The following is a 10,508-nucleotide window of genomic DNA, read 5'->3' on the forward strand; positions in this document are numbered from 1 at the left end:
AAAAATAAAATAAAATAATAATTCACAAAGGACCAAAATGCTAAAAATAAAAGGGCTTAAGTAAGTCCAGTAAAACTAATGATTTTAACTTTTTCAAGAATTGTCGCTCCCAGCTGTGCCGCCTGATTTCACCACTAGGGGTCACTCTAAGACTAAGCAGCCCCACCCACTAGAATTAAAATTTTCCCCAACAAAATAAAAAATCTCCAGAGGATTTGGTCTCTGGTTTGTTTTATTCAGTGGAACAAAATAAAGGAGAAGCGAATCCATCTGGGAGCGCGGAGCCCCTGGGAGGGGACAGTGGCTGCGGAGAGGAGCAGACGCAGGCAGAAAGTTGTGTTATTCCGTGCGGTGTGGCCACTGCATGGGTGGGGGCTCAGGAGAGGAGCTGCGTGAGGAGGAGCCCAGCGAGGGCTGGGATGAGGAGCCCGGCTGGGCCCCGTGCTGTGCCAGGTGCTTTGCATTTGAGAGTTAGATCCACATGGACGCCTGCAAAGAACCCCGAACCCTCTGTTTCATGTGCACAGACAGCCTCAGTAGCACAGCCCTTCATGGTCACCGGTGTGACTGTTCCACCTGTGTGGGAAGGAAAAGCAGGTGACGGGTGTCAGGGAGCAAATCCCCTCCTTGAAAGGCTTGGGACACAATGGCCTCTCCTGCCTCTCCTCTGCTCCTCAGAGCTCACTCCAGGTCCCTCACAGCCTCCATCTCCCCATCTCCTCCGCTCTCCACAGCCTGTCTGGCCCTGGATGGTCTCCCCCACTTCTCCTCCGCTTGGACCCAGACTCACTCTGTCTCCTTGAGCGAGTCACGGGCAGCTCTGATCTAGATCCCACCCAGATTGGAGCAGGCCTGTATTAGCCACAACATTCACTTAGTAAAGCAGCAGCTCACTGCTAAGAGGTTTTGTGGCACCGTGATGGGACTCTGCAATCTAGGTTCAGTTCCCAGCTCTGCCACAGTCTTCCCGTGTGACCTTAGGCACATCTCCTTGTTTTTCTGTGCCTCAGTTTCCCCATCTGTGAAATGGGTAGAATGCTTCTTCTGCCCATTTGGATTGCAAGCTCTTTGATGCAAGAACTGTCACTATGAACTTGTTCAGTGCCTGGCACAACGAGGCTCTCCCATTTCTGACTGGGTCTGTGCAGCACCTGACACCCCAGGGGATCCCAACACTCAGACATGCCCTACCACAACGAGCTTACAGATTAAACTTTATGTGGGCAAAAGGTGGGTGTGGAAGCAGAGACAAAGAAAGGGGAAGCCACTGGCTCAAGGTCACACAGGAGACAGCACTGGGAATAGGACCCAGGTGTCCTGATGTCAAGCTGATACCTTTACGCAGCAGACCCCCACAGCATCCTGTCCTAACGTAGGAGTTTGGGACAGAGGGGAGACTTGGGGTCCAGAGGCCTGTACTGAACCATGTGCCAGCCAGAGATGGACTCTTGGCACAGCAAGTGGTAAGTGGTTTTCCCCGGGGAATCTCTAGGGTGAGGTTAATGTCCATTCCCCAGCCCCGGTTGCTCCAGAAATAGCCCTGCGAAGCTACGCCAGGAAGGGGGCACCTTTGTCTGCTGATCCCCTGGGACATGAGGCCAAGACGAAAGGTCCAAGTTGTAGGAAGGAACGACTGAGCTAGTCATCAGAGCTCTGAGACTGCTATTAACTTGTAACAACCACGAAACCCTAGTCATAGTGGTTGACCCTAGCAGAGCCCGAGGCTGGAGGTGGGGTGACCTCAGGGAAAGTTTCCAGCTTCCAGGTCCTTTCATTGTTTTCAACCATTGGCTTCTCTGCAGTGCTCTCTCCTTCAACATGAAGGTGCTTGCTTAGGACGCGCTGTGGGGTAGCTCACAGCTGTGGGACGTGATGCTGTTCAACCCCCCTGCAGAGAATGCACCCACGCTGGCCTGTTGAGCAGTCTGGCTTGCTGGGGCTATCACAGTACTGGCAGGGGACTGTGTCGCCTTAAAGAAAAGGCAGCCAGTCCAACCCCCTCGATGATGATGAGTGGCCATTTCAGACTGGTTTGCCCCTGAAGGAAGGGGCTAGATGAAGACTGTCACTGAGGTGAGGTGGGCTTAGGGAATTGGGGTTCCCCAGAGAGGGGAGGACCCCTGAGTGTGGGGCACTGCTGCAGGGCAGTACCCAAGAGAAGGGGCACCATGGACAGGGAGGGACACGGGGCCTGAAGTGAAGCATGGTGGAGATTTGGAAGAAGCCGGTGATGGCAGGAGAGACACCGGCCAGTGGAGGGTGCCCCAGAGCTGGACCTGAGCTAATTCCCAGGTGTAACCAGCAGGAGGCACCGCGGCAGGGAGTCTCGCCTTGCTACACCCCTGGTCAGCAGGGTTAAAGACACAGGCGTCCCCCAAGGGAAGTGAGGGCTGAGGAGCCAGGAGCCCAGTGTGGGAGCCCTGAGGAACCCTGGCAGGGGAAGACAAGTGCAGTTTCCTTGAACTGTGAACAACAAAGGAAAAATAACCCAAAAATAAATGAACAGAAGTTACCCATTGTTGTAGTCCCAGCAAGCTCGACACATCGGGTCTCAGCTCCAGTACAATCTATGATCTCTTCATTGCACTTAGCAGAAAGCATACCAACGCAGGCTGGGCAGCTCCGGCCATTGGGTTTAGGGTCGGCCGGGGGCACTGGGAAGAAGCGGAGCAAACGCAGTCAGCTCGGGGGACGAGCCCCAGGATGGGTCAGGGCCGGGAGAGCAGCTGGGGGCTGCACAGCTCAGCCCCGGGGGCCCCCTCCAGGGGGCACTGTAGCTTCGGGGACGCCGGCGGGGGAGGGGTTTGTGGCAGGGAACCCTGGATCCCGCCCTGGGTGGGGCCAGCTGGGTTCACACCTGGTGGGAGCCTAGAGCCCCGCCCACTAAACTCCACCCAGCCAGGGGCTCAGTGTTATTCCATGGGGCGCCCCCTGCAGGGCGGGAGGACCAGGCCCGGGACGTTATCGTGGGGCAGGTTCCAGGCAGCCGGAGGTGCAGGGGATGGGGCAGGAGAGGCGGAGATGGGGAGAGGTACCTGTCACGGTGGTTGTTCTGCAGGCGTCTCCCGTGCAGCAGGCGATGCCCACCTTCCCGGTCAGTCCATTCCCAAAATTCATAGTGAGGGGGCCACGTTTACAACTTCCAGATGTCACACAGCCCTTGGCAATCACCTGTTGCTTCATTCCCACTGCACAGGAGAAAATGTAGATTTATTCCCCTTCCACTCCCACCCCATCAATGCCCTCTGCACAGTGATGGCCCTGTGACATTATCCTACCTCTACCCATGGGGAAACTGAGGCATGGAAAAGGAGAAGGAAATTCTGAAGGCACTCAACCATAAAATTGCAGAGCGACTCGCTGTGGTAGGTAACCTATCGTTTAAACCAGCCTCTGGACCAAATGGTCGAGGGTAGCTAATGTGATGGTGATTTTTAAAGAGGCCCTAGAACAGTAATGCCGGAACTAGAGGGGGTCAGAGCCCTCCCAATTTTGAAAGAGGACGGACGTGGAACATCCACTTTTCACTGCGGTGGATCTTGCCTCCTTCCCCTCCTCTTCCCCGCGAGGGTCCACCCTCCGACCAGGCCAGCACCCTGCTGGAGCCCGGCCAGGGAGCCCAGGCTGTTTGGGGAGCAGTGCGGACCCTCCACCTGCCCGTAGGGCAGGGGCCCCAAGAGGAGTTCCTGGCCTGTCTCCCTGCCTCCCAAGCTCCCCACCCGGCCCAGGGCAGGTGGAGATGGAGGGTCCACGACTCTGCGCTGGCTCCCCACATCTGATCACGTGGGTCCCCCCAACCTGACTCTGGCCAGGGGGAGGTCTCAAAGCCACAGCCTGGCATGGTAAGAGTCACAGGGGCAGCTGTGGGGAGCCTCCCTCTGCCTTGGTGTGGGGCCCAGGGGATGCGTACATGGGCTGGGAGCTGCTCTCAGCCCCACCCCACCCTGGGTGCGGATGGAAGGCTTCCCAGCTCCACTCCAGGTTCTGGCTTGTCTGGAAGCAGGGCCTCTAGGGGAAAAGGGGAGTGGGCCCTTGCGGGGGAGGGGTTGGGGTGGGACCTCAGGGGGCAGGGCCTCCCACTTTTGGGAGGGCTCTGGTGCCTTTGCTCCAGAAGCAATCCTGGCAATACAAGCCGGTAAGTCTGATTTCAGTACCAGGAAAACTGGATGAAACTATAGTAAAGAACAGAATTAGCTGAAAAATAGATGAGTACAGTATGTTGGGGAAGAGTCAACATGGCTTTTGTAAAGGAAAATCACGCCTCACCAATCTATTAGAATTCTTTAATGGGGTTGTGACACGACACCCCCTATTCATCATGGGGGCATGATTATGACAGAATTATGATGCAATTTGTACAAGATGAGTCACATTAAGAGTCATTGGGAAAGTTATGATTTGCTGAATGTGATTATCCTCTTTTGGGGCATGTGTTGTTTTTGTATCTGAAGTTATGAATATTGACTATGTACCTGGATTTTATATGTGCTTACTCTGTGTAACACCCACAGCTGGCCTTTCAGGTACAACAATATAGAAACTCGACAGTGCTGATGGACCATCAGCAAAGACAAGAACTATGGAAGAGCTTAGCCTTTCTGTAGATGTTTCAGCAAGCCTGTAAATAATGGCTGCCATGACTCAGCAAGGCCATGTGACCAGATCACATGACATGGAACTCCATTTTGGGTACCTGTATTTTTCCGCAAACTGGGCTGGGAATGGCATTTGGAACAAAGGGTTCCTGACATATATTAAAGCTATATAAGGTGGGGTGTGAAATCCCACCTTGTATAGCTTTGAATGAAGAAGGAAAAACAATAACAAAAAATGTGGAAATGGCAGAGGTGCTTAATGACTTCTTTGTTTCGGTTTTCACCAAGGAGGTTGGTGGTGTCTGGATGCCTAACAAAGGGAAGGCCAGTGAAAACGGGGTAGGTTCAGATGCTGAAATAGCGAAAGAACAAGTTAAAAATGACTTGGACAAGTTCGATGTCTTCAAGTCACCAGGGCCTGATGAAACGCGTCCTGGAACACTGAAGGAGCTGACTGAGGAGATATCTGAGGCATTCGCTATTATCTTTGAATAGTCATGGAAAACAGGGGAAATTCCAGAAGACTGGAAAAGAGCACATAAAGTGCTTGTGATGATGTGACGCAGCAGGCAGGGGGGAGTGTTGACCTGGGAATGTGCCCTGGGGATGGGAGACCTGAGAGCCTGTCACCTGAGCCGGGAGGGGGAGGTGACACATCTCCCCGGGAATATGAACAGAGACTGCAGGAGGAAGCCTGCTGGGGGGTTAGTTTCAGTTTAGGGCTGGGTGGAGGAACGCAGGGAACCCCAGGGCTGGGGTCTAAGCTCCCTGCTCCCCCAGAAGGACTTGACTGAGGGGTCCTGGTTGTACCCACAAGCTCTGCTTGAGACTGTGTTCCTGTGGTCCAATAAACCTTCCGTTTTACGGGCTGGCTGAGAGTCTCAGTGAATCCCAGGAAGAAGGGTGCAGGGCCTGGACTCCCCCACACTCCGTGACAATGCTCATTAATAAAAAGGGAAATAAGGGCAACCTGGGCAATTACAGACCAGTCAGCTTAATTTCTGTACCAGGGAAGATAATGGAGCAAATAATTAAGGAATCAATTTGCAAACACCTAGAAGATAATAAGGTGATAAGTAACAGCCAGCATGGATTTGTCAGGAACAAATCATGTCAAACCAACCTGATAGCTTTCTCTGACAGGGTAACAAGCCTTGTGGACAGGGGGGAAGTGGTAGATGTGGTATATCTAGACTTTAGTAAGGCTTTTGATACAGTCTCGAACGACCTTCTCACAAACAAATTCGGGAAATACAACCTAGATGGAGCTATTGTAAGGTGGGTGCATAACTGGTTGGATAACCATTCCCAGAGAGTAGTTATCAATGGTTCACAGTCATGCTGGGAGGGCTTAATGAGTGGGGTTCCTCAGGGATCAGTTCTGGGTCCGGTTTTTTTAAATGTCTTCATCAATGATGTAGATCATGGCATCGAGAGTACACTTATTAAGTTTGTGGACGATACCAAGCTGGGAGGGGTTGTAAGTGCTTTGGAGGATAGGATGAAAATTCAAAATGATCTGGACAAACGGGAAAAATGGTCTGAAGTAAATAGGATGAAATTCAATAAGGACAAATGCAAAGTACTCCACTTAGGAAGGAACAATCAATTGTACACATACAACATGGGAAATGACTGCCTAGGAAGGAGTACTGCGGAAAGGGATCTAGGGGTCATAGTGGACCACAAGCTAAATATGAGTCAACAGGGTAACACTGTTGCAAATACAAAAAAAGCAAACATCATTCTGGGATGTATTAGCAGGAGTGTTGAAAGCAAGACACAAGAAGTAATTCTTCCGCTCTACTCCACGCTGATTAGGCCTCAACTGGAGTGTTGTGTCCAGTTCTGGGTGCCACATTTCAAGAGAGATGTGGACAAATTGGAGAAGGTCGAGAGAAGAGCAACAAAAATGATCATAGGTCTAGAAAACATGACCTATGAGGGAAGATTGAAAGAACTGGGTTTGTTTAGTCTGGAAAAGAGAAGACTGAGAGGGGACATGATAACAGTTTTCAAGTACCCAAAGGGTTGTCACAAGATGGAGGAGAAAAAATATTGTCCTTCACCTCTGAGGACAGGACAAGAAGCAATGGGCTTAAATTGCAGCAAGGGCAGTTTAGGTTGGACATTAGGAAAACATTCCTAACTGTCAGGGTGGTTAAGCCCTGGAATAAATTGCCTGGGGAGGTTGTGGAATCTCCATCACTGGAGATTTTTAAGAGCAGGTTAGACAAACACCTGTCAGGGATGGTCTAGATGATGCTGGTCCTGCCATGAGTGCAGAGGACTGGATTTGATGACCTCTCGAGATCCCTTCCAGTCCTATGATTCTTTGATCATCGAGGGGGCCTCCCTTCCCACCCGAGAGAACTCTGGAAACACCTGAGAAGCAAAGACTGAACTGGGGGAAGTGCTGGTTCCAGGCTAAAAGGATTTCTAACCCGTCTATGGGAACATGATGGACTGCTGGTATCATCAGCTTGGGTGAGAAATTGCTAATTTGTATCCAATCTATCTACTATATTAGGGTAGTCTGCGGTTTTGTTCATTTGCTAGGTAATCTGCTTTGAGCTGTTTGCTGTCACTTATCACTTAAAATCCATCTTTTGTAGTTAATAAACTTGTTTTTTGCTTTATCTAAACCAGTGTGACTTTGAGTGAAGTGTCTGGAGAAAAATCTCAGCTTGGCCAACACAGGCTTGTTGCATATCCCTCTCCACATTGAGGGAGGGGTGAACCGGGTAATAAATTCATCCTGTTCAGGGTTTTGCCCAGGGCAGGACAGTACACTTCTGGGGTTCTAGGCTGGGGAGCTTGGGGTTATTTTGGCTGTAGCCTCTCTATTGTTGGTTCATGCAGTGGCTGATCATAGTCTACATGCAACTGCAGCTGGGTGCATCCCTGCCTGTGAGAATACTGGTGTAAGTGTAGGACCGGGAGTGGTCTGCATCTTGTCATAGCAGCACAGGGTGAGAGGGAGCCCAGGCTGGTGAGTCAGAGGGCTCAGTCCTACCCCAGTTCAAGTAGCACTCCGGGGGTACAACCCATCACCGGGGTCAACAAGCACTCGGACAAGGGGGATCCAGTGGCTATAGAGTACTTTGACTTTCAGACAGCCTTTCACAAGGTCCCTCGTGAAAGACTCGCAAGCAAAATAAGGTGTCACGGGTTAAGAGGGAAGGTCCTCTCCTGGACTGGTAACTGGTTAAAACACAGGACACAAAGGGCAGGAATAAATGGTCCATTTTTACAGTGGAGAGAAGTCCCACAAAGCAATTTAGTCACCTAACTGCCACCTTAGATACCAAAATCCAACATTTCAATCCTCAAGCTCCCAGCTCAGCTGCTGCCTGACTCTGTAATCGCCTAAACTCCCTAGGTCCCTAAGTTTCTGCTGATGGGTAACCACACAGCTGCCTAAATCCTGACACCCGGCACCTAGCTCATGGTTAGGCCTCAGCAGGACCACACAGTAGGCATTCCCCTGCCTATCTCAGGTATGGTGTCTAATCCAGGAGGCAGCCTCTGAGAAGGGAGACGTGGTTGGGCCCCCCACAAAACACAGCTGGAGGAGCTGGGATTTATGATGTCCCCCGACCCCATCATATCCCCAGTAGTCCAATGGCCAGAGAGCTCCCCCAGTGTATGTCAAAGTCCCACGTAAACTAGACCCTGACTTTGACCAAATAGTTCCATCGATGATGACTGAAATTTACAGATTGGCAAAGTAGCAAAAATGCTGCTTGAGAATATATCAGAGTTTGATTTAAGGCTATTTCCTTTGTATAACTTGACACATGATGTTCAGAGGTTTTGCTTTAACGGTTACAAAGATTTACCTTATTGCATCTCAACACCTATTGTCATTAAATAATTATTGTCTGAAACCCCCGTGCCATCATTTTCCTCAATTGAGAAAACTAGAATGGATAGAAAAGCTCAATAATAAACATGTTCAAAATGAGAAGAAAGGTAAAAATCAAATTCTCCCAAGAAGCTGAAATATTTAATATGAAATGGAATAGCAGCAAGAAGAAGGCTCGAGAGAGACCCGCTCCATAATCCAGAGGAAGGGGGAATTTGAAACTGGGTCTCCCACCTCCAGGTCGTGTGTCCCAGCTGCTGGTGTCACAAGGAAGGGCTGACCAGCTTCAAATGCCTGACTCCCAGCAAGGGGTTCCCAGGTGTGGATCCCAGCCAGAGTTGGGCACATCTGTGCAGCCGGGACTTAGATACTGAACTCTGGGAGGAAGGGGTTTAGGCCACGCCCATCACCTCAGCATTTCCTATTGGCTGGATTAGGCAACTGCCCGCTCAGCATGCTGGCTTTTCTGGATCCCGTGCGCTGGACAGGGAGCCTGGGCCCCTCACCGATGGTCCATGGAGACCACTGAGGGTTCGGCATCGCAATACTGAGCCTAAGTCCCCTTGCGGGAGCTAGCCCACAGGGTCTGGCCTAGAACCTAGGTGTTCTGGTTCCAAGTCAATCCCTGCTCAGACCCATGCACCCCACTTCCTTTCCAGAGCTGGGATTAGGAGAGGACCCAGGCGTCCTACCTCCCCAGCCTGTTCACTGAGCCAGCTTGGTTAGGGTCCGTATCACCTACCCAATGTGACTTCTGTGAGAGTGATGCCACAAGAGTCAATTCCAGCGGCGCAGGTCTGTAGGTCGCCCGTGCAGCTGGTTCCTGGCCCTTCGCAAACCTCACACTGCAGACAGGCCCCTAGAGATGGAGAGAGAACATGAGCCACCTGGATTTGTCCCTCCCTCGCCTTCCCCTGGGTTTGATCGACACCAGGTGGGGATCTGGCCCCACTGACTCCAGTGCAGCTACGGCGACAGACCCCAGCGGGGATGAGACAGAAATCTAGTTCCCAGCGTCTTGCGCTCTCCTTATTCAGATTCAAATCTGGTTCCTTCCAGGCAAACTTGCAGCGGAAGGTCCTCTTTCCAAAATCTCCGTGTTTATTGGCCAGCTGGGAAATGTAACCAGTCAGGGCACGTTTTCAGGGATTCCAACTCCAACCATTGCCTCCCAGCTCCAGAATTGTTTCACGCATTGCCCCAGGGACTTGGGACTTCCAGGCATCTCCTCAGGGGCTGTTTCCATTCAGACCTGGCCCCTGTTATTCTGCTGCTTCTCTTTGGTTCTTTAATAAACCATTTTGTAAAACTGGCTGCTCTGGGGTTTTGTGGCATTGGAGAAGTCAGAGCAGATCCTGTAGAAACAGACCCCACTCACCCGTCGCCAGGAGAGCAGCGAGGATGAAGACAGCAAGAGAAGCCTTCATGGTGATGGGGAAGCAGGAGATCGGCGCTGGGGTCTCTGGTGCAGCCAGGTCACCAACGGGGGGAATTATCACAGACGGGCTGAAATGAGATCAGAAGAGAGACTGAACAAGATAACAGAGCAAATAAAAAAGCAATCAGTTCGCAAACACCTACAAAATAATAAGGTGATAAGTACGAGTCAGCATGGATTTGTCAAGAACAAATCGTTTCAAACCAACCTGATAGCTTTCTTAGGGTAACAAGCCTTGGGGATGGGGGGAAGCGGTAGATGTGGTCTATCTTGACTTTAGTAAGGCTTTTGATACAGTCTCACATGGCCTTCTCATAAACAAACGAGGGAAATACAAGCTAGGTGGAGCTATTATAAGGTGGGTGCATAACTGGCTGGAAAACCATTCCCAGAGAGTAGTTATCAGTGGTTCACAGTCATGCTGGAAGGGCCTAACGAGTGGGGTCCCGCAGGGATCAGTTCTGGGTCCGGCTCTGTCCAATGTCTTCAGTGATTTAGATCCCTGGTGTTCACACAGCGGGCAGCAGACCGCACGCGGCTCCTCAGGGTAAGCCGCTGGTGAGCCGTGGGAGCCTGTTGACGTTGAGCGTCAGCAGGCAGGGCCGCC

The 10,508-nt window shown here is 51.4% G+C and overlaps 1 protein-coding gene across 1 annotated transcript; it reads right to left on the reverse strand.

Annotated features, from left to right (window-relative positions):
* Window positions 1–376: 376 nt before the first annotated feature.
* Window positions 377–9,890, reverse strand: LOC144929830 (phospholipase A2 inhibitor gamma subunit B-like). Its single transcript, XM_078850408.1, has 5 exons — window positions 9,842–9,890; window positions 9,206–9,322; window positions 3,036–3,188; window positions 2,514–2,654; window positions 377–576 (listed from the first exon to the last, which is right to left on the reverse strand). Exons 1-5 carry the CDS (start codon window positions 9,888–9,890, stop codon window positions 377–379), a joined length of 660 nt encoding a protein of 219 aa, XP_078706534.1.
* Window positions 9,891–10,508: the final 618 nt, after the last annotated feature.

Source organism: Lepidochelys kempii, chromosome 24, assembly GCF_965140285.1.
Source record: "Lepidochelys kempii isolate rLepKem1 chromosome 24, rLepKem1.hap1, whole genome shotgun sequence".
NCBI lineage: Eukaryota > Metazoa > Chordata > Testudines > Cheloniidae > Lepidochelys > Lepidochelys kempii.

Excerpts from the sequence above, each read along its gene's own strand:
- LOC144929830 (XM_078850408.1), bottom strand. The coding sequence starts at position 9,890 with ATGAAGGCTTCTCTTGCTGTCTTCATCCTCGCTGCTCTCCTGGCGACG. Across the intron at positions 3,189-9,205 it reads TCTCACAGAAGTCACATTGG|TGGGAATGAAGCAACAGGTG; the intron begins GTAGGTGATACG and ends TCTCCTGTGCAG. Across the intron at positions 2,655-3,035 it reads CAGAACAACCACCGTGACAG|TGCCCCCGGCCGACCCTAAA; the intron begins GTACCTCTCCCC and ends GCTTCTTCCCAG.